General features: G+C 43.9%; 1 protein-coding gene across 2 annotated transcripts in view; it reads right to left on the bottom strand.

Moving 5' to 3' along the window:
* Positions 1-20571, bottom strand: part of ncaph2 (non-SMC condensin II complex, subunit H2) — a 51014-nt gene extending 30443 nt beyond the window's left edge. For both annotated transcript variants that reach the window (XM_060907772.1, XM_060907781.1), the window contains exons 1-4: positions 20445-20571; positions 14684-14810; positions 13014-13115; positions 12749-12810 (exon numbers count right to left, since the gene is read on the bottom strand). In XM_060907772.1, the coding sequence (XP_060763755.1) occupies positions 12749-12810; positions 13014-13115; positions 14684-14791 (272 nt within the window). In that variant the 5' untranslated portion in view covers positions 14792-14810; positions 20445-20571. The remainder of the gene's footprint in view (positions 1-12748; positions 12811-13013; positions 13116-14683; positions 14811-20444) is intronic.
* Between the last annotated feature and the right edge of the window lie 3722 nt (positions 20572-24293).

Genomic DNA, 24293 nt, shown 5'->3' on the forward strand with positions numbered 1-24293 from the left:
TTCGGAGCTGTGGCCGCAAGGTCTCTGGTGCCTGTCGTGGCGGCAATCCCTGAACCCAGTGGTGGACACCGGAAGTAAGGGATGCCGTCAAGCTGAAGGAGTCCTATCGGGCCATGTTGGCCTCCGGGACTCCTGAAGCAGCTGATGGGTATCGGCAAGCCAGGCGTGCCGCAGCTCGGGCAGTTGCGGAGGTAAAAACTCGGAACTGGGAGGAGTTCGGTGAGGCCATGGAGGAGGACTATCGGTTGGCCTCGAAGAAATTCTGGCAAACCTTCCGGCACCTCAGGAGGGGGAAACAGTACTCTGCCAACACTGTTTACAGTGCGGGTGGGGAGCTGTTGACGTCGACTGGGGACATTGTCGGGCGGTGGAAGGAATATTTCGAGGATCTCCTCAATCCCACCGTCACGTCTTCCATTGAGGAAGCGGAGGCTGATGACTCAGGGGTGGACTCGTCCATTACCCAAGCCGAAGTCACTGAGGTGGTTAGCAAGCTCCTCGGTGGCAAGGCACCGGGGGTGGATGAGATCCGCCCTGAGTATCTCAAGTCTCTGGATGTTGTGGGGCTGTCTTGGCTGACACAACTCTGCAACATCGCGTGGCGGTTGGGGACAGTGCCTCTGGAGTGGCAGACTGGGGTGGTGGTCCCTATTTTTAAGAAAGGGGACCGGAGAGTGTGCTCCAATTATAGGGAAAAAAAAAAAAAAAAAAAAAAAAATCACACTTCTCAGCCTCCCAGGGAAGGTTTACTCCAGGGTACTGGAGAGGAGAATTCAGCCAATAGTCGAACCTTAGATCCAGGAGGAACAATGCGGTTTTCGTCCTGGTCATGGAACACTGGACCAGCTCTATACCTTTCATGTGGTGCTCGAGGGTTCATGGGAGTTTGCCCAACCAGTCCACATGTGCTTTGTGGATCTGGAGAAGGCATTCGACCATGTCCCTCATGGTATTCTGTGGGGGGTGCTTTGGGGCTCTTTGCTAAGGGCTGTCCGGTCCCTGTACGAACAGAGCAGGGGTCTGGTTCACATTGCCGGCAGTAAGACAGACCTGTTCTCAGTGCATGTTGGACTCTGGCAGGGCTGCCCTTTGTCACCGGTTCTGTTCATAATTTTTATGGACAGAATTTCTAGGCGCAGCCAGGGGCCAGAAGGAATCCTGTTTGGGAACCACAGGATTTCATCTCTGCTTTTTGCATATGATGATGTCCTGTTGGCATCTTCAAACCAGGACCTTCAGCATGCACTGGGGCAGTTTGCAGTCAAGTGTGAAGCGGCTAGGATGAGAATCAGCACCTCCAAGTCCGAGACCATGGTTCTCGACCGGAAAAGGGTGGCTTGCCCTTTCCAGGTTGGTGGAGAAGTCCTGCCTCAAGTGGAGGAGTTTAAGTATCTCAGGATCTTGTTCACGAGTGAGGGAAGGATAGAGCGTGAGATCGACAGACGGATCGGTGCAGCTTCCACAGTGATGCGGTCACTTTACCGGTCTGTCGTGGTGAAGAAGGAGCTGAGCCAAAAGGCGAAGCTCTCGATTTACCGGTCGATCTATGTTCCGACTCTCACCTATGGTCATGAGCTTTGGAAAGAACAAGATCATGGATACAAGTGGCCGAAATGAGTTTCCTTCACAGGGTGGCTGGGCATTCCCTTAGAGATAGGGTGAGAAGCACAGTCACTTGGGAGGAGCTCGGAGTAGAGCTGCTGCTCCTCCACATCAAGAGGAATCAGCTGAGGTGGCTTGGGCATCTCTTTCGGATGCCTCCCTGGGGAGGTGTTCCAGGCATGTCCCCCCGGGAGGAGGCCTCGGGGAAGACCCAGGACACGCTGGAGGGACTATGTCTCTCGGCTGGCCTGGGAACGCCTTGGTGTTCCTCCCAAGGAGCTGGTTGAGGTGTCTGGGGAAAGGGAAGTTTGAGCTTCCATGCTCAGACTGCTGCCTCCACGACCCGGCCCCGGATAAGCGGAAGAAGACGAGATGAAATCTAAATAAAAACAGAAATGTGATTTGCAAATCATAGAAACCCTATATTTTGTTGAAAATAGTATAAAAAAAGACAACATATCAAATGTTTAAACTGAGAAATTTTATAGTTTTGTGGAAAATATATGCTCATTTTGAATTTGAGGTCAGCAACACGTTTCAAAAAAGCTGGGACAGGGGCATGTTTACCACTGTGTTGCATCACCTCTACTTTTAACAACACTAAATGTTTAGGAACTGAGGAAACCAATTGCTCTAGTTTTGAAAGTGAAAGGTCATCCTATTCTTGCCTCATACACAGTTTCAGCTGCAACAGTTCAGCGTCTGCTTTGTTGTATTTTGTACTTCATAATGCACCAAATGGGCGGCACGGTGGTGTAGTGGTTAGCGCTGTCACCTCACAGCAAGAAGGTCCTGGGTTCGAGCCCTGGGGCCGGCGAGGGCCTTTCTGTGCGGAGTTTGCATGTTCTCCCCGTGTCCGCGTGGGTTTCCTCCGGGTGCTCCGGTTTCCCCCACAGTCCAAAGACATGCAGGTTAGGTTAACTGGTGACTCTAAATTGACCGTAGGTGTGAATGTGAGTGTGAATGGTTGTCTGTGTCTATGTGTCAGCCCTGTGATGACCTGGCGACTTGTCCAGGGTGTACCCCGCCTTTCGCCCGTAGTCAGCTGGGATAGGCTCCAGCTCGCCTGCGACCCTGTAGAACAGGATAAAGCGGCTAGAGATAATGAGATGAGATGAGATAATGCACCAAATGCTTTCAAACAGGAGACAGGTCTGCACTGCAGACAGGCCAGTTTAGCACCTGGACTCTTTTACTACAGAGCCATACAGCTGTAATACGAGCCAAATGGGGCTTGGTATTGTCTTGCTGAAATAAACAAGGCTTTCCCTGAAAGAGACATTGTCTGGATGGCAGCATATTGCTATTAAATGTGTATATATCATTCAGCATTAATGATGTCTTCCCAGATGTGCAAACTACCCATGCCATGTACACTAATGCACCCTTATACCATCAGAGATCCTGGCTTTTGAACCGTTAGGCCTTCTGACAAGAATCCTACTGTTAACTTTTGTTCTAGTTATCAAGAGAATTAAAAAAAAAAAAAAAGTCATCATAAACTGTGAAACTACATAAAGCTAAATCCAAGTGTCCACAAAATTATACACTGCAGTTTTGTCCTTGTGAATATTTACAACACGATCCTTTTTTGTAGTGTAAAAGCACTAAGAGAAAGCGTGAGCATTTCCAGCCAATCAGCATCAATGAATTCTTGCACAGTATGGTGTAAGCCGGTCTGTTTACTTCACACATGGAGAGAAGCATGGCCACTGACTGGAAAATTCATTCATCAGTTGAGCGACAAAATAATCCAATATCTACTTGCTGTATGCACATTCCCACATGGAATATCTTTAGGAAAATAGCAAAAGAATGGTTGGAAATTGGCGGAAAAGAGGCAACAGTCGTCAACCCGGATGTTCAACTTGATCTGGAGTATGAGGAACTAGCGTCAATTCCAAGCTACCACAAGGCCTGCCACAAACAATATACTGACAAAAGGCAATTGTTCTATGCTAAAACTAGATGCCAACAGCGTCGATGGGGATGCCTCCGCCTGGTAGACCACACGCTTTATTAAGTTGTGATTTGGGGATGGACATTTGACCTCACAGTAATCTTGACCTGTGACCTTTTAAACCTCAAAATCTAATCAGTTCATGTTTGTCCCAAAGCGCACAAATGGTGAAAGTTTGGTGAAATTCCTTTCATTAGCCTTTGAGATATATCATGTCCACAAGGTTTCGGGATGGACGCATGCACAGACAGACGGACAACCCAAAAACATAATGCCTCCTGCACCTTAAGGTGGCGGAGGCATAAAAAAAGCGTACAGAGAAGTCTAAATTGTCCAAACCATCCAGGGAAGGTATGAAGAAAATGTTATTTTACCAAATTTTTCCAGTTCTACAAATTTCAATTAAATATTTTTTTATTCAACAAATTTGAATTTTGTTTCCTCTGGATTTGACCTGAATATTATTTTATTGATTATTTTAATCAGAAGGTTGGGTATGTCTATGGACCTAGGCCTAATGCTCTCTCCATATTTGACCTACTTTCTGAAATAACTCTCTACTCAGCATGCAAGCTGAGGTTTATTTAATAAATAAGTAAATAAATGAAAGCATAGTTTCCAAACAAGAAAACCAAAAACAGTACTTCACCCCTGTAAAACTGACAATTAGTTTAACATATAATGAGGTGGGAGTTTGGAAAACATCCCATTCTTTTGTCAGTATAGAACTACCTTTGTTAAATAGAAAATTACTAAGGTGGCAAACCTTGGCATGATTTACCAGATGCCTCTAGTCCTAGGAAGGTGTAGGCATGATTGTTATATTACCATGAGACCCTTTCCCCATTACTTATTTACCTCCATTATTGAATTTCCACCAAGTGCATCTTCAGAACCCCTCCTTGAATCGCTACCTTAACATGGTGGAGGGGTTTGAGTGCCTCAGGGATTCTAGGAGCTATGTTGTCGGGGCATTTGCCCCGGTAGGGTCTCTGAAGGCAAACAGGTCCTAGATGAGAGGCCTGACAAACAACGGTTCAGAATGACCCTTATGAAAAGGAAAAACAGGTATCCGAGTACCCTCGCCCGGACCAGGGATACAGGGGCCCCACCCTGGAGCCAGGCCTGGGGGAGGGGCTCGTCAGCAAACACCTTGTGGCCAGGTTTATGTCCGTTGGGCCTGGCTGAGCCCAGCCCGAATAAGCAAAACAGAACAACCCTCCTGTGGACCCACCACCCGCAGGAGGTGCCATAAGTGTCCAGTGCACTGTGGATCAGGTGGCAGCTAAAAGCAGAGGCCTTGGCATACTGATCCCTGGCTAACAAAACTGGCTTTTGGGACATGGAATGCCACCTCTCTGGTAGGAAAGGAGCCTGAGCTTGTGCGTGAGGTTGAGCGGTACTAACTAGATATAGTTGGGCTCACCTCAACACATAGCTTGGGCTCTGGAACCAATTTCCTGGAGAGGGGTTGGACTCTCTTCTATGCTGGAGTTGCCAAGGGTGAGCAGCACCAGGCAGGGATGGGGCCATTGGTAGCCCCCCAGTTCGACACGCTAACATCGGAGTTCTCCCCAGTGAATGAGAGGGTTGTTTCCCTGCACCTTCGGGTCGGGGAACGGTCTGTCATTTGCGCTTATGCGCCAAATGGTAGTTCAGAGTACCCGGACCTGGTGGTGAGCTAGATCAGATGGTGGGTGAAGAGGCCGGACAGACCCGGTAGGCCCAAACATGAAGTGAGAGTATGCTGGGCACATCTGGCTGAGGCTCCCGTCCATCAGATCTTTGACTACCACATCCGGCAGAGCTTCAACTGCATTCCAGGGGGAAGATGGGGAGACTGAGTCCGAGTGGACCAGGTGCCACACCTCCATTGCTGAGGTGGCTGTGCAGAGCTGTGGCTGCAAGGTGGTTGGTGCCTGTCGTGGCGGTAATCCCCAAACCTGGTGGTGGACACCTGCAGTGAGGGGAGCCATCAAGCTGAAGGAGTCCTATTGGGCTTGGTTAGCCTGTGGGTCTCCAGAGGTAGCAGACAGATACTGATGGGCCAAGCGGAACACAGCTCTGGTGGTCACTGAAGCAAAAACTCAGGTGTGGGAGGTGGTCAGTGAGGCCATGAAAAGTGACTTTTGGTCAACCTCGAAGAGATTCTGGCAAACCTTCCAGCAGCTCAGGAAGGGGAAGCAGTGCTCTGTCCCTACTGTTTACAGCAAGGATGGAGCACTGTTGACCTCAACTGGGGACATCGTCTGACGGTGGAAGGAATACTTTGAGGATCTCCTCAATCCCACCTTCATGTTGTCCAAGGAGGACAGAGAGTCTGAGGGTGCTTGGAAGGTCTCGCCCATCACAGGGGCTGAGGTTGCCAAGGTGGTTAAAAAGCTCCTCGGTGGCTGGGCTCCGGGGGTGGATGAGATTAGTCCTGAGTTCCTGAAGGCACTAGATGTTGTTGGGCTGTCTTGGCTGACACACCTCTTCAACATTGCATGGAGGTTGGGGACAGTGCCTCTAGACTGGCAGACTGGTGTGGCGGTCCCCCTTTTTAAAAAGGGGGACCGGAGAGTGTGTTCCAACTATAGGAGGATCACACTTCTCAGCCTCCCTGGGAAAGCCTGTGCTGGGGTGCTGGAAAGGAGAGTCCAGTTGATAGTCGAACCTCGGATTCAGGAGGAACAATGTGGTTTTTGTCCTGGTAGTGGAACACTGGACCAGCTCTTTACTCTTGCAAGGGTACTGGAGGGTGCATGGGAATTTGCCCAACCAGTCTACATGTGTTTTGTGGACCTGGAGAAGGCTTACGACCATGTCCCTCGTGGTGCCCTGGGGGGGGGGGGGGTGCTTTAGGAGCATGGGGTTCAGGGCCCACTACTGCGGGCCATTCAGACCCTGTATGACTGGAGCAGGAGTTCAGTTTGCATTGCCGGCAGTAAGTCAGATTCGTTCCTGGTACATGTGGGACTCCGCCAGGGCTGCCCTTTGCCACCAGTTCTGTTCATAACTTTTATGGACAGAATTTCTAGGTGCAGCCAAGGGGCGGAGGGTGTCCGGTTTGGTGGCAGCAGGATCACATCTCTGCTTTTTGCAGATGATGTGGTCCTGTCGGCTTCATCAATCTGTGACTTACAGCATGCGCTGGGACGGTTTGCAGCCGAGTGCAAAGTGGCTGGGATGAGGATCAGCACCTCCAAGTCCGTGGCCATGGTGCTCAGCCAGAAACGGGTGGAGTGCCTACTCTGGGTCAGGGGGGAGTTGCTACCTAAAGTGGAGGAGTTTAAGTATCTCTGGGTTTTGTTCACGAGTGAGGGTAAGGGGGAGCGGGAGCTGGACAGACAGATCAGGGCAGCATCAGCAGTGATGCGGACGCTAAACCGGTCTGTTGTGGTAAAGAGAGAGCTAAGCCAAAAGGCAAAGCTCTCAATTTACTGGTCCATCTACGTTCCCACTCTCACCTATGGTCACGAGCTCTGGGTAGTGACTGAAAGAATGAGATCACGGATACAAGCAGTAGAAATGAGTTTTCTCCACAGGGTGACTGGGCTCTCCCTTAGAGATAGGGTGAGAAGCTTGGTCATTCGGGAGAGACTCAGAGTAGAACCGCTGCTCCTCCATATCAAAACGAGTCAGTTGAAGTGGTTCGGGCACCTTGTTAGGATGCCCCCCAGGGGAGGTTTTCGGGGCATGCCCCACCGGGAGGAGACCCCGAGGCAGACCCAAGACATGCTGGAGAGATTACATCTCTCGGCCGGCCTGGGAACGCCTTGGTACTCCCCCGGAAGAGCTGGTGAAGATGGCCGGGGAGAGGGAAGTCTGGGCTGCTCTGCTTAGGCTGCTACCCCCGTGACCCAGATAAGTGGTAGAAGATGGATGGATACATCTTCAGAACATAGTGAAGATGTGGCACATCCTAGTCCTAAAAGACCATGTTCAAAAATTGGAATTGGTGTGGCATCATCAAAGTCATCTGTTAAACCTGCAGTGTGTATCCTCTGTAGCAAGAAAGATAGATAGTTACATTACTGCTGGACAAAAGAGAGTAAAGGACAAACTTTGTCAAGCTGAGACAGAATCAGGTGGTATATTAAGTAATATAATAAAAACTATTGAAGAAATGACAATTTTGCCATCTGTTTTTCATCAAGTTATTTAAAACAAATTAATTACCATACTCTACCTGACTACTCCCTGTTCTTTACTGATCTTGAATAAAAATCATGTGTTAATTCCAAGCATACAAAATCAAATATGATTGATCATAAATGTTCTTTCAGTCTAAGATGATTGCCTCTTATAAAAGGTACAATTTATGCTATTGAATTCAGACTCTCATTGTGGTCATGGGTTTTCATTTCAGGACAATTACGAAGGGCTGCTGAACTGAAACATGAGGAGTCCATCCTACTACACATAAGGGATAAAGACTGTGTCATCATAGAAGTGCACTACCATTATACCTGTATGAAGAACTATACTCACTTTCTATCAAAGAAAAACAAGGTAAATATCCTTCTCAAAATTTACTGTATATAATTTATGATAATCTTTGAGATTTTGTTTAATCTTTCTACTCGAAACTGATTTTGGGGACAAAAAGAAAATTAACGCATGAGACCAATAATGAATAATTTACCAATGATTATTCCATAAACATTTAATTACTTAATATTTATTCAGGGGTGGCACGGTGGTGTAGTGGTTAGCGCTGTCGCCTCACAGCAAGAAGGTCCGGGTTCGAGCCCCGTGGCCGGCGAGGGCCTTTCTGTGTGGAGTTTGCATGTTCTCCCCGTGTCCTTCCTCCGGGTGCTCTGGTTTCCCCCACAGTCCAAAGGCATGCAGGTTAGGTTAACTGGTGACTCTAAGGCTATGTTTACATTAGACCGTATCTGTCTCGTTTTCTTTGCGGATGCACGGTCCGTTTACATTAAACCGCCTGGAAACGCCGGGAAACGGGAATCCGCCAGCATCCACGTATTCAATCCAGATCGTGTCAGCTCCGGTGCTGTGTAAACATTCAGAATACACGGATACACTGTGCTGAGCTCTAGCTGGCGTCTCATTGGACAACGTCACTGTGACATCCACCTTCCTGACTCGCTGGCCTTGGTCATGTGACGCGACTGCTGAAAAACGACGCGGACTTCCGCCTTGTATCACCTTTCATTAAAGAGTATAAAAGTATGAAAATACTGCAAATACTGCCCATTGTGTAGTTATGATTGTCTTTAGGCTTGCCATCCTTCCACTTGCAAGTAGTAAGTGATATGCGCTGGGATCACACACACACAGCGGCTCAGTCCCGAATCGTGGCTTGTGCACTTCACTCGCACGCTGTGTGAGCTGCGCAGGGCCGGAGTGCGCACCCTCCAGAGGGCACTCGCTGTTCAGGGCGGAGTGATTTGGAGCGCAGGATGCCTGCGGAGCCGAGCGTATCCGTGTATTGGCATTGCTATGTGCACGCAAATCGTGTATTGGTGTTGCTGTGTGCACACTAATCGTTTTAAAAATGTTAATCTGATGATCCGCTGATACGGTCTAATGTAAACATGGGCTAAATTGACCATAGGTGTGAATGTGAGTGTGAATGGTTGTCTGTGTCCATGTATCAGCCCTGTGATGACCTGGCAACTTGTCCAGGGTGTACCCTGCCTTTCGCCCGTAGTCAGCTGGGATAGGCTCCAGCTTGCCTGCGACCCTGTAGAACAGGATAAAGCAGCTAGAGATAATGAGATATTTATTCAGTGATAAAGATCTAAGGGATTGGAATGTCTCAAACAATGAGAGCTCCATTTGCTGGATGATAAATGATCTAGCACCTAAAGATGTCCTTCAGCTTATTCACTGTGGGTCTAAATCTGGGCAGTGCTCTACTAATCGTTGTTCTTGCAGATCATCAAAACTTCCCGATACTGATCTCTGTCGATGCAGTAAGTGTACAAATCAGTCCGATGTGTGTCCCCGATTCAGACAGTGATTATACTGACATGGAATCATTTTTCCTCCTGGTATGGGATGCCAACATTGTTGTTTCTCAGGCTATTTATATCAATATTATTGTGAATTCTCAGGCAGTATATCAATATCGTGATTAATTTGAAGAAAATATTTCAGGGGATGTTTGTGAAATATAAAATGTAATATGGTGACTTGTGTTATTCAATCTATTGTGCATGCATAATCCTGGCTATAGTATAATTTATATAACTAAAGTCCCAAAGATTTATGGAAAAAAAAAACCTGTTTGAAATACTTCTGTTTATTAATACTAAAGAACTTGTATGAGATATCAGGTAATTCCCTAAAATAATGATTTTCAGTATATGGTGACCCTTGTATCAGATTTTTCATATTTTACAAATCACGTTTACTGGAGAGTGTGGTGGTGTAGTGGTTAGTACTGTCGCCTCACAGCAAGAAGGTTCTGGGTTCAAGCCCAGCGGCTGACGGGGGCCTTTCTGTGTGGAGTCTGCATGTTCTCCCCGTGCCTGCATGGGTTTCCTCCGGGCACTCCGGTTTCCCCCACAGTTTAAAGACATGCGGCGGCCTTGGGCTGAAGTGCCTTGAAGGGCACCTAACCCCCAACTGCTCCCCAGGTGCTGTAGCATAGCTACCCACTACCCTGGGTGTGTGTGTGTGTGTGTGTGTTCACTGCTTCAGATGGGTTAAATGCGAGGATGAATCTCACTGTGCTTGAGTGTGCATGTAACAAAGGCTTCTTTTTATTCTGTAACTATTCAGATATTATAACTCAACTTTCGTAGACTATAGACCCTTTTCAGTCACGTGACCTTCGTAAACGCGACCACCATTTTGGACATGCAGCGGATTTCAGCTCGAATTGGTTTGAATGCAAGGAAGGCGACAAACGGAGAACATACAAGAAAAAGGAGCGAGATGCAGAAAATACCTTCGCTATCCAGCGACGTAGGGCATTTACAGGGCGAGCAGAGGGAGAAATAACAGTAACGACACATTAGCAACGCCGTACAGAAATAACGGTTTATGGCACAGACCCTTTCGGTTCTCGCTCATCTAGCTGCTACAATGACTGCTTAGACTGCAACAATAATACCTAACACACATTTAAGTATCCGAGTGACGAGTGTGTTCATTGATAAGCTAACACAATCTAAAAGTAGACATACCATCACACTGCCCTGGCGCTGTGTACAGTTTACCTTCTACGGTTTGTGCACTCACTATTTGCCATTACTTTCTCCAACCATTGTGACAGATTACAGGGAACGGCCTGGATTTAAGAGACAAATACATGTTCCTCTTGTTTTGAACACTTATTTGTAGGCAGTGCTTAATTTGTAAAGTGGGAGGTCCCAGAGCGCAGAGAATGAGCGGCTCCGGTGCGGAAAAAAAAAAAAAGAGGGGGGGAGGGGGGCGCGGCGCTGCGCTTCTGGGCATGTTTTGTAATAACACTGCAAATTAAGTTCATCTGCAGATATTTTGTGGATGTCGTTTCATGAGAGAAAATCACCAACAAGACAGATATCAAAATCAGACATTAACACTAAATAAACTTGCATTTTTTTATTTAATTATTTGTTTGTTTTTTTACATAGTCAAAAGAGGTGTCGGATCACCGTATCCAGTGTAAATAGCTGCCGGAGCCAACGCCCGAGGTTCCAGAGCGCGCTCCGGCTTGCTCCCCCTCAAATTAAGTGCTGTTTTTAGGACACTGCCTCTGATCTGTCCTACAGTCTACCAACAGCAAAGGAACACAACGCTAGCTAATGTCGTTAGCTAATAGCTACTACAGAAGAACAAAGAGATTACAATGGGTTATTTTAGCCTATTTGGTTACACACTCGCCGCCACAGAATGTTAACAGCAATGTAATGCCTTTTCTGGCTAATTTTATTCGTCTTACCTCCAACAAAGTGGTCACTACACAAGCGTTGGTATGCTGAGGGCTGCCAATCTTTTGTTTATGGCCGCTATCCATCTTCTCCATCGGGATCCGATAAAATGATAAACCTTGCCTTGTTTGTTGATGGTTACTACATCCAGGTGCACAACAATATAGTGGCATGACGGAAGTCTTGCTGAAAATAAACACTTTCTTTGCTGCCGTTCCTCAATGCTGGCTGTGGTAAACTACTGGTAGTACATGTCCAAAATGGCGGCCGCGTTTGTCGTGACGTCACGTGAAAAGGGTCTATATCTGGAGACATTTCATTGGGGTGAATAAATATCAATGTACGTCAAGTATTCTTTTATGTCTGGTCCAAGTAGTGCTCAGATGCTAAAACGCCCATTTTGAACATTTTTGTCAACTTAAAAGTCGTACATCTCAAACTGCAGGAAGTTTTTTTTTGGACTTCAGTTATAGTGTTCTTTATAACTTTATGATACGATAGTGTGTGTGGGAGATGTTGTTCCAAAATGTTGGAACGAAATCCATTGTAAAGCCCTCCCCTGTGTTTGAGCAGAAAGCATGCATGCACTTAACAAGCCATGTGGTCCTGCTTGCCGTTAGCCCAGATGGCGGTTTGTATTGCTTTAAAAAAATAAACAACCCACCCCACCCACAACCCCTTTTCCAGTTTTTTGGTGCCTTGTCCCAACTTTTTCTGAAACATTTTCCTAGCATTATAATTCAAAAATGATTTTCAAAAAAAATTTATACATTTCTCCGCTTCAATATTTGGTATGTTGCCTTTGTACCATTTTCAATGAAATATCTCCATGACTTGTAAAATCAGTCTGTTTTTATTTGCATTTTACACAGCGTCCCAACTTTTTTTGGAAATGGGGTCTGTACATCTTTATACACAGTTTTGGCCAGACCTTTAGATATACAGACTTGAATGTCATGGCAATATTGGGCTTTCAATGATTTCTCTGAACTGTTCTTTTTCAGTGACCGTATGACTGATGTACAATCTTTAATAGAAATTTAAAAAAAATTTTTGGCTTTTCTGAAAGAAACACATGGTCAGGGGGGAAAAAAAAATGCAGCACATCTAGTATTTGGTTAAATATCCCTTAGCAAGTTTGACCTTGACCAGATGCTTTTGGTCACCATCAGTAAGCTTCTGGCAGAATTCTGGTAGGATATTTGAAACAGGCCAAAACAATGGAAACAAAGGCAAAAGCAAATACTAAGACAGTATTGGAACATAGAGACAGCAGGCAAGCAAGCAGTGGCTTTATAAAAATTCCAGCATACAATATTACCTGCGGTTTTTGTTTGAGATGCAGTCTAAAGTCTGAAACACCAAACTGTGAAGTAGTTCAACCTGGAAGGAATGTAATGAACTTAATTATTTCAGAATCAAGCAGGGTTTGAGACGTACTGTTTAAGACTTAACATTATCTGTGCTTCAAAGATCACGTCCAAAAAAAAAAAATTATAAATAAATTAATTTAAAAAAATACCGAGTAAAATTGTCAACTAAACACCCTAATCTGATGTCTACCCTGCAGCCAGGCTGAAACTCACCTTTCTGCCATAGATGCATGTAGAGCCCTGAATTAACAATGCTGCTTCAGCAAAGTTCATCATTGTCTTGCCTCCATCAAATGAGATGGTCATTTGGTCCAGCTGCAGAAAACAGAGCTATTAGCAGCAGAACAGTCACAAAGTCTAATCTCTAATTCACATGCCGTCTGTTGCCTCACTGCACATAAAACTCGACATAATTTGAGCTCAAATGCTAGACCACATGTTGTACCCTTCAGCAAGGCCCGTAACCACCAACTGTTCAGCTATATGCTTGCAGACAGTACTCTTATTTGTCAAAACATCAGCTAACAAGCACATATAAAAGATAGACAAGCTTTTATATCCAGTATTATTGTAATACAGGGTGTTTCAAAAAATTTGATATTTCACAATCTAATAACTTTGCCAATTCTCCTTCAATTGACCTCAAATTTTAACAGCATGTGTGGAAACAGGTCAAAATTTTATGGTTAATGTTTGTTTTTATCTTTTTAGGTATAGAAATGCCATTCACTGGACAAAAAGGTGTTTTGTGTGTTAGAGTACGCTCGAACAAGACTGTACAGTGTGCATTTATGAGAGAATTCTCTAAAAATGCACCAAATGCCACGCAGATTTGGACATGGCACAAAAAGTTCAAAGAGGAAGGCTGTGTGTGAGTTTGTCTCTCAGGCGGTGTGCATATTGAAATTTTGTGAAGTCATTCATGAAATCCACATACCTTTGAATTTCTCATTCAAATTTTGAAGAATAAATCTTATATTGCTCAACATTAAAGGAACAGTCCACCGTATTTCCATAATGAAATATGCTCTTATCTGAATTGAGACGAGCTGCTCCGTACCTCTCCGAGCTTTGCGCGACCTCCCGGTCAGTCAGACGCGCTGTCACTCCTTTTAGCAATGTAGCTAGGCTCAGTATGGCCAATGGTATTTTTTGGGGCTGTAGTTAGATGCGACCAAACTCTTCCGCGTTTTTCCTGTTTACATTGGTCATATAAACCTATGATATGAAACAAGTTCAGTTAAAAAAATTGAAACGTAGCGATTTCCTATGCTATGGAAAGTCCGCACTATAATGACAGGTGTACTAACACCTTCTGCGCGCTTCGGCAGCGCATTGATATCTGAGCTCCGTATCAATGCGCTGCCGAAGCGCGCAGAAGGTGTTAGTACGCCTGTCATTATAGTGCGGACTTTCCATAGCATAGAAAATCACTACGTTTCAATTTGTGTAACTGAACTTGTTTCATATCACTGGTCATATAAACCTATGTAAACAGGAAAAACGCGGAAGAGTTTGGTCGCATCTAACTACAGCCCCAAAAAATACCATTGGCCATGCTGAGCCTAGCTACGTTGCTAACAGGAGTGACAGCGCGTCTGACTGCGTCTGACTGACTGGGAGGTCGCGCAAAGCTCGGAGAGGTACGGAGCAGCTCGTCTCAATTCAGATAAGAGCATATTTCATTATGGAAATACGGTGGACTGTTCCTTTAAGCCTGCTCAGTTTCATTTGCCTAGACTATGTAGTTTCTGGAATATTTACATCTTAAATAATATCAAATTTTTTGAAACACCCTGTATATCAATCTTGGATTTGAGTACAAACTGTTAGCACCTGTCTCAATCTTAGTAATTTAACAAGTTGCTTTTTTACAAACTTACCTCTTCAAGGTATTCCCCAAGCTGGGTGGCTAGATCAACATCCCAGTTTTTTGTAAGGTCGCGGATGGGCTGTAACAGGTGGGCAAACCTGGTCTCCATAGAATTCATAGCTACAAAGCTGCAAGTCCTTCAAAAGAAAGTTAACATGCCAGTTTCTTTTTAATATTCATCACTTATCAATGTTTGGCCATATTTAAACCACTGACTAAATATTTCGGTAAATGTTAGGCTTTCACAAGATCTAGCGTATAATAGGCTTCCTCTGAGACCAGAATGGGGTGAATGCAATATGGGCAAAATATGTTGAATGCCGAGCCCATGGTGCGTTTCCAGCGGGTTGGGCTCTGCACTCGACTTTTACGGACTGTCCACTCAAGATGGCGTCCAAGGAAGACCGACTTCAGGTAAGGTCGCTGGATTTTTAATTACTCTTCTAACACGCTCTATACGTGCACATGCAAAGCCAGGGACAACTCGTTTTGTTTGTAGGAACCCTCTACTCACTTCCACAGAACTCATGTTGTTTTTAGCTTTGCAACGGTTTTAAAACTAGCGTTTTGCATCGGCAAAAAGACATGCCACGGCCACTGCCGTGTTCGCGCTTTCCGGTTGAAATCACAAAAAAATAATTCTCAAAACACATCCGATTGACGTGATTGTGATAGCAACCCAACGTATGCACTCCCAATAATGTGAAAATAGACCTAAAAAGCATTTCACTCCAGAGTTTTCCTTTAAGTGACATTTACAACTGTTATGGATCGATCTTTGTGTAACATTGTTGAAGTAGATGAAGCACTTAAAAAAAAAAAAGTGCTGTGATAATTTTTTTCTGATTCATAACAGAATGGAATGTTTATAGAGTATTTGGAATCTGATTGCAATAAATAGATTTAGACCAGAATTAAATTCCTAGCAGATAAAAATTTACATGCTTGAAATACAGATTTTTCTATTCCATTCAGATTTTTTTTATTTTTTGCAGTTTGTTGTAAATATCTACCACATATTACAATATCAGTCGGCATTTTATGTTTTGGTTCGAGGAATTACATGCGACCTTTGACCTGGATTTTCATGCAGTTACAATATCAATTGCCTGTTGACATTTATTGTAGGGATGTCCCGATCAGGTTTTTTTGCCCTCCGATCCGATACCGATCATTTGATTTTGAGTATCTGCCGATACCGAGTCCCGATCCGATACTTCTTATAATCCATAAAAAATAAAGACGAGGAAAGAAACGGATCCAGGATGTTCCTCATTTTTTATTTAACACCTTATTTTAACATCCAACAACTCCGTTAGCAAACAGAGCACTTACGTGAGGCAGTTTGAACAATAAATAACAAATTAAAAAAATAACCTTAAAATACCTGGCAGGAATGTAAACAAATAAAAAAAAAATAAAGTGCCACAGTGCCGGTAATTTGCTTTTAAGAACGCATCTCACAGTGGTGTACAGTAATTTCAATTAAGGAAATGAACGTTTTTCTTGATGAAAACAAGCATTTCTACCCTTTCAGGTTTGAGCCCGTTTCTTTTGTCATCCAACGAAAAAAAAAATGATCTCATGCTTTGCTTTCCGCTTCGAACTGCTTCCGTGTTCAACTTTGCCGGCAACAGGCAGCCAATAACCAATAGCGTCTCCGCTACAAAGTGATGTCATGCCGCACGCGTTGATGTTGCTGTGTTGAGACAAGAGGTCTGGTCTCACTCTGTGCCAACGCATAGCTATTGATGTGTTAAAAATGAGAATATATTATATAGATATATATCCGATCCCTGATCGGGAGGCAATGCCCGATTCCGATCGAGTCTGAAACCATGTGATCGGGCCCGATTTCCGATCACGTGATCGGATCGGGACATCCCTAATTTATTGGTAATAGGGCTGTGCGATATATCAAATATACTCGATATATCGCGAAAACTCTGTGTGCGATACATAAAATTATTATATCGTAACTATCGAGTATTTTATGGTCATCTTCCAACTTGCGTTTGTTTCGTGTTTGTTTAAAACCTTTTCTGGTGGTTTTCTCCCTGTCCCTCAGGCAGTAACGTGAGAGGCTGCCTAAGGGTAAAGAAAACAATAACGTCACGCACTCGCCAACCAATCCCAGGCGACATCTCGGTGCTGAAAGGAACTTCCGGGAAGATTTTCTAGTTTCGGTTGTGTTGCCAGATTGGGCGGTTTTAAGTGCATTTTGGTGGGCTTTGAACATGTTTTGAGCTGGAAAACGTCAGCAGTATCTGGCAACACTGCGAGGGAAGATTTCCTGGTTCCGGTTTACAGCACTGACTCAGTTCGTGCAATCGCTGGTGTTGCATAGGCTACCGTGTAAGCTCTGGCAATTTCAGCGACAAATTACTTCCTAAAAGAACTAGTAAGGGGTCAGTCAACTGGCATTTTTTGGATATCACGAGGAGGACGTGGAACAGCAAATGCCAGTTTGTAAAGTGTGCAAAAAAAAAAAAAAAAAAAAAACTGTCATCACGAAAGGCAGCAGCACTACAAATATGTTCCATCACCTGAAACTCACCCGGTACAGTATGCAGAGTCTCTTAAACTCCGAACTACTTGCCCATGAGCTAAACCCCCCCCCACGAGCTAAACAAACGACCATAGCGGCCTCGTTCTCCAAAGCCCCCATATGAGAAAACGAGTCAGAGATGGAGAGCTATAACAGATGCGATCACTAACTTCATTGCCAAAGACATGATCCCAGTTAGTATAGTGGAAAAACCAGGCTTCCAAAAATTACTAAACACACTCGATCCCAAACACGAGTTGCCTGGTCACACACATCTTACAGAGAAGGCAATACTGGAATTATACACATCTGAGAGGCAGAGCCAGAAAACACTCAGTTCAAAAGTGTGCAAAGAGAAAAATGATGTTTTGCAGATCTCTCTCTTCTAGCCCTCTATTGTGAATGTTCCAGTGGTTCTCAGTAGTCAGGTTAATAGCTTGGAGATCTATTTTTTAAAATAATTTAATGAATGAGCACTTTTCTTATTTAGGCTAAATATCTTTCTCAGTGTTGAGCTTGTGCTTTATTGATTTGAGCTCTGAGCAGCTCTGTATTGTGTTGCCCCTTTGTTGCAATTTTCAAGATTGTTTTTGCAGTTTGTGCCACATCTTTGTTGAATAAAAATAGTCTTATTTCAACTCAATTGTGATTAATCACTAACATGAACATTTAAAATGTGTTGTTGAAAACCACCTGTAAAGTTAACCAAGAATGTTATTTAATCTGCAGGGATTGTAGTGAAAACAGTAAAGAGTAAAAGTTAGATTTCATGGGGTCCTTTAGAGGAGATTTAAATATATCGAGATCTATATCGTATATCGTGAAATGGAGAAAATGTATCGGGATATTCATTTTTTCCCCCATATCGCACAGCCCTAATTGGTAAACTACAAAACTAGAAATTAATACAAACAACGTATGATTAACAAAATGTGATCTATGAAAATACTTAGAAATGGGTAGAAAGTGGAAAAAAAAAAAACCACTTGACACAGGTTAAATATTCAGTTAATTTGTTTACAAACAATAGAATTACTTCATTTATGTAAGCACAGACATCGATATTTATCTTCTTTTGGCTGCTCCTGATTAGGGGTCGCCACAGCGGATCTTTTGTCTCCATTGCTCCCTGTCTTCCGCATCCTTCTCTACCACACCTGCCACGTTCATGTCCTCTCTCACCACTAGGGTTGCAAAATTCCAGGAATTTTCAAAGTTGGAAACTTTCCTTGGGAATTAACAGGAATTATCGGGAATAAACGGAATTATCAAAAGTTGAAGGTTGGGAACAAATATAGTTGGTAGAAAAAAATATTGTAGCATAATCTTGGCTAAAACTATCAGATTTGATGTGAGTACAGTTGAGTATAATTTGCTATTCCTCAATCACAGGGACATAGCACACTACTTCCTGTAGAGCTATTGAGGCTATTGCAAAATCTATTGCTTACTGGTAAACCAGATATGCTAAATGTAAGCTAGCTAGCACCATTTAATTAAAGAAGTTAGCTTATCATGGTGCTAGCTACCGCAAAATGTGATGCTGTTTCTTCTGCCTCCCGCTAGACGGTTTTATGTAACGACACAAGATTTCATCAATTTTAAATGTTTTGAAGACCTTTCCATTAGTTCAGCTTGCTATCTACATATTTGCATTTTTTGTCATCTTATTTAACAGAAAAATGCCACATACGCCATCCAGTGTGTGGAAGCAAAATTCCCAAAATTCCCTAACTAAAGTTTCCATGAAAAGTTTCTGGAAATTTTCCACCCCTTTGCAACCCTACTCACCACATCCATCTATCTCCTCTTTGGCCTGCCTCGTTTTTGTTTCCCTGGCAGCTCCATTCTCAACATTCTCCTTCCCACATGCTCTGCATCTCTTCTCAGGATGTGCCCGTACCATCTCAGTCTCATCTCTCTTAGCTTCATTCCCAAGCTCTCCACATGTGCTGTCCCTCTGATGTGCTCATTCCTTATCCTGTCCAACCTCCCATCGCAAACCTCAACATCCTCAACCTCCAACTTTGCCTCCTGTCTCTTCGTTAAGGGTACAGTCTCCAATCCATACATCACAGCTGCTCTCACTACTGTCTTATACATCTTACCTTTCACTCTTGCTGGGACTTTCCTATCACAAACGACTCCCAAAATCCTTCTCCAACTGCTCCACCCTGCCTGCACTCTCTTTCTCACTTCACTATCGCAGCCCCCATTTTCCTGCACAGTGAACCCCAGGGGGCGGCACGGTGGTGTAGTGGTTAGTGCTGTCGCCTCACAGCAAGAAGGTCCGGGTTCGAGCCCCGGGGCCGGCGAGGGCCTTTCTGTGTGGAGTTTGCATGTTCTCCCCGTGTCCGCGTGGGTTTCCTCCGGGTGCTCCGGTTTCCCCCACAGTCCAAAGACATGCAGGTTAGGTTAACTGGTGACTCTAAATTGAGCGTAGGTGTGAATGTGAGTGTGAATGGTTGTCTGTGTCTATGTGTCAGCCCTGTGATGACCTGGCGACTTGTCCAGGGTGTACCCCGCCTTTCGCCCATAGTCAGCTGGGATAGGCTCCAGCTTGCCTGCGACCCTGTAGAACAGGATAAAGCAGCTTGAGATAATGAGATGAGATAACCCCAGGGACTTGAATTCACACAGACATCAATATTAATTATTAAATACATTTTGTACTAAATATAAGTCTATGCAAAACAAATTTTAAATAAAAACTATGTTTTGTTCACTTAATACCACATACCGATTATTTGTTTTTATAAATCAATCTGGTTGTCGATAATTATGGGACGGTATCACGTGATCTGATACACTAAGTAATCGGGAATCAACTCGTATTCCCCCCGTGGAAGTTTAACTCGTATTTTTTCTCCAGTGGAAGTTTGAGTAAAACAATAAAAAAAGAAAAAAGTTTGAGTAATTATTCACGCACAATTTACATACTGAAAGTCTTTTTCTACTTTTGCAACGACCAAAATATCGTTAAGGTGTCGATAATTGTAGCCGCCGCTCTACTACGACAAAAGATTTGACAAAACGCTCCCAAGAGAACAACTCTAAGTGAGTTCAATTTGTACAGTCATTAATCTTTATACACTCAGGTGACAGAAACAGAAGTTATAATGGAGGACAACAAACTGTACAGATGTGAACTGGAGTTAATTCAAACTACTGAACACTAAACACACCACCGGCTGCTGCTCACACACAGGGACAACAAACCCACCTCACAGAGAAGAGAAATAAATCCACAGCCAGTTACGAGCTAAAACTTGCTCTTTACAAAACGCTGTAAATCCGAAACTCTAAAGCACAGCCCGCGGAGCTGCCATTTTCAATTTTTTACCGCCTCAGTGACGCTGACAAGAGGAAGTGACGCCACGAGCCGGAAGTGGTCCGGATACCCGGAAGTGGGACAAAGATTTGACAGCTAGTCTGGAACATAGACATATGAACATAGACGCCGCATTGAGCTGGATTTAGTAAACGAAAAATGTAACAATAAATTTTTAAGGCAGTATTTAGTAAACACTTTATATCCAAGTATAACAAAAAGCTCACTCATTCTGAAAGATTATAACAATTCTGATATATTATCTATTCGAACAAGATACTTAAAATTCCCAATTTCCCCAAAATGTAAAGAAGTTCATTTTAAAACTATAAATAACATTTATCCCTCAAATGAATTTATAAAAAGAAGATTTAAATTTGATGTAGAAAACTGTTATATTTGTAAAACAGATATGGAAACGACAGAGCACCTGTTTTACAAATGTGAAATTGTCCAAAGTTTGTGGAAATCTCTCCATGATCTAATATCGTCCAGCTCCAGAAATATTGACTCCTGGTCCTTTCAAAATATTCAAATGGGAGTAATCCTTAAAGATAAGAAAACTGAGTATTTGGTGAATAATCTCATTATTTTTACAAAATATTACGTACACAAATGTCGATATGCCAAATCACCCCCTTCATGGCCTGCTCTTAAGAATAAACTGTCCTTGTTACAAAATTGTCTGAAATATATAAACAATCCCCATGCAAATATACTGTACGGCAGAAGTTACCCTTTCATAAACCCCTTGTTTTTTTTTTCCATTTTATATATATTGTATATATTTGATGGGTTTTCTTTTCGGATTGTATTTTCAGAAGAGATGTGATTTTGTGTTGTGATGTAGAATGATTCTTTTTGTGTTTGAATTTAATAATTTAAAAAAAACTAAAAAAAAAGTTCTCTGGGCTTTAGCATTATTGGAGTATCTTATATATAGTTATATTGTACCCCGACACGTGTATGTACTTGTCTAATCTGATATGTGTCGTCTAAATGTGTCGTCAGAAGATATCAACCAGTTCAAGGGGCATCTGGACAGGTTCCTCAAGCACCGAGTGGGGGATTATACGAGTCAGAAGATGACTCTCTTCCCCGTCATCTCCTCAACTACATCGCCGTAAGATGTAGAAGAGGAGGATCAAGGTAAATCAAGGTAAATAAATAAAAAATAAATAAATAAATAAAAAAGACGCCACATTGAGCTGGTGGCCCGTTGCTGGGATACGTCAGAGTGTCCGCCATATTGGATGTGGCAAATCTTCCCCGTAAACCAATGCAAGTAAATGGACTGAACTTCATAAAGCCCCTTTCTACAATAATATTTAACTCGATGCCTTTTATTCACCCATTAAGACACACACGTATATATTTGGGAAACAAACAGGCATCAAAACAACACATATAACTTTTAATGTGATGGTTATAAATAGTGTGCGAAATACCCGTCAATATTCTGTGGGAGGTGTGACCTAAATTTCCTCAACATGCAGCAGGCCTATACCGGAATCAAGATATCGGAAACTTTTTTTTTGCCGCTGCTACTATCGTAGGCTACTAACGATATCTACACATCAAGGCATGTTTTGGAGCTCAGCGGGGATCGTGTAGAATAATGTGCTGTGCTTACACTGCTGAAGCCGTGCCGTCTCCGCATCACTTTCATTAAATGCCGTGCAGATAGGCTATAAAATGTCTCCAAAAACAATTTTTGCAATATACAGTGCTATATGGAAAAAAAATCAATTAAACCATATTACAATGGGATTGCTCCATGTGATTGCTACACAGATATATAAGGATGCTTCAAAAGACGAAACTGGTAAAACAGGAGCAGCAGTACATATCCCCAGCTACAATGTTAATATCAAAAAAAGGACGTCAGATCATCTGTCAATTTTCCCAGCAGAGATGATGGCTATCATACTGGCCCTGCAGTGGGTGGAGGAGGTGAAGCCTAGTAAAGCAGTTATCTGTTCAGATTCAATGTCTTCTTAACCAGTATCCAAAGCTGAAAATCCACATGCTGACAAGACCTCTTAGATGAAATAAATCACCTAATATTTAATATAAATCAGCAAAAGCTACTTATTCAGTTCACATGGGTTCCAGCACATAAGGGGGTTGAGGGAAATGAAAGGGTGGATAGACTGGCTAAAGAAGCCACCAAGGCAAATGAGGTTGAACTTAAGGTTCCATTAAGTAAAGCAGAAATTAAAGTAATAATTAAAGACAACATCAATAGAATATGGCAGGATAGATGGAGTACAGAGGAGAAAGGAAGACATCTGTATAATTTACAAAAGGAGGTAATAACAAGAAGGAGTGGTGAACTGTGGGCGGCACAGTGGTGTAGTAGTTAGCATGGTCGCCTCACAGTAAGAAGGTTCTGGGTTTGAACCCAGCAGCTGGCAAGGGCCTTTCTATGTGGGGTTTGCACGTTCTCCCCGTGTCTCTCCGGTTTCCCCCAGAGTCCAAAGACATGCGGTTAGATTAATATGGGATGGCCTTGGGCTGAGGTGCCCTTGACTGAGGCTCCTGACTGTTCCCCAGTTAGCATGGCTGCCCACTGCTCTAGGTAGGTATGTATGTGTGTGTGTGCTCATTGCTCATGTATGTGTGTGTTCACTGCTTCAGATGGGTTAAATGAAGAGAGGAAATTTCACAAATGTGTGATTAATAAAGTTGTGCTTTCTTCTTTTTCTTTCTGAAATGGCAGGAGGAGGTATGGATGACTAGGCTGAGGATTGGGCACACAAGTCTAAAAGGTGGGTTGTATACCATAGGGAAACATCAGTCTGGGGCCTGTGGACACATGGAAAAAGTGGAGCATGTTCTTTTACACTGCAGACAGTCTCATCTCATCTCCTCTAGCCGCTTTATCCTGTTCTACAGGGTCGCAGGCAAGCTGGAGCCCATCCCAGCTGACTACGGGCAAAAGCCGGGGTACACCCTGGACAAGTCGTCAGGTCATCACAGGGCTGACACATGGACACAGACAACCATTCACACTCACATTCACACCTACGGTCAATTTAGAGTCACCAGTTAACCTAACCTGCATGTCTTTGGACTGTGGGGGAAACCGGAGCACCCGGAGGAAACCCACGCGGACACGGGGAGAACATGCAAACTCCGCACAGAAAGGCCCTCGTCGGCCACAGGGCTCGAACCCGGACCTTCTTGCTGTGAGGCGACAGCGCTAACCACTACACCACCATGCCACCCACTGCAGACAGTATTCTACTGAAAGAGAGAAGATGAGGAGGGCAATAAAGAAACCTGTAACTATGAATAATTTATTAAGTCAGCCTAATACACAACCAGTAATGACAGCTCTAATACAGTATTTAAGGGAAACACAATTAGCAAGAAGAATTTAGTGGTGTTGTTTTTCAATAACACATCTGTGATTGGGCGGCATGGTGGTGTAGTGGTTAGCACTGTCGCCTCACAGCAAGAAGGTCCGGGTTCGAGCCCCGTGGCCGGCAAGGGCCTTTCTGTGCGGAGTTTGCATGTTCTCCCCGTGTCCGCGTGGGTTTCCTCCGGGTGCTCCGGTTTCCCCCACAGTCCAAAGACATGCAGGTTGGGTTAACTGGTGACTCTAAATTGACTGTAGGTGTGAATGTGAGTGTGAATGGTTGTCTGTATCTATGTGTCAGCCCTGTGATGACCTGGCGACTTGTCCAGGGTGTACCCCGCCTTTCGCCCGTAGTCAGCTGGGATAGGCTCCAGCTT

Source organism: Neoarius graeffei, chromosome 2, assembly GCF_027579695.1.
Source record: "Neoarius graeffei isolate fNeoGra1 chromosome 2, fNeoGra1.pri, whole genome shotgun sequence".
Lineage (NCBI taxonomy): Eukaryota > Metazoa > Chordata > Actinopteri > Siluriformes > Ariidae > Neoarius > Neoarius graeffei.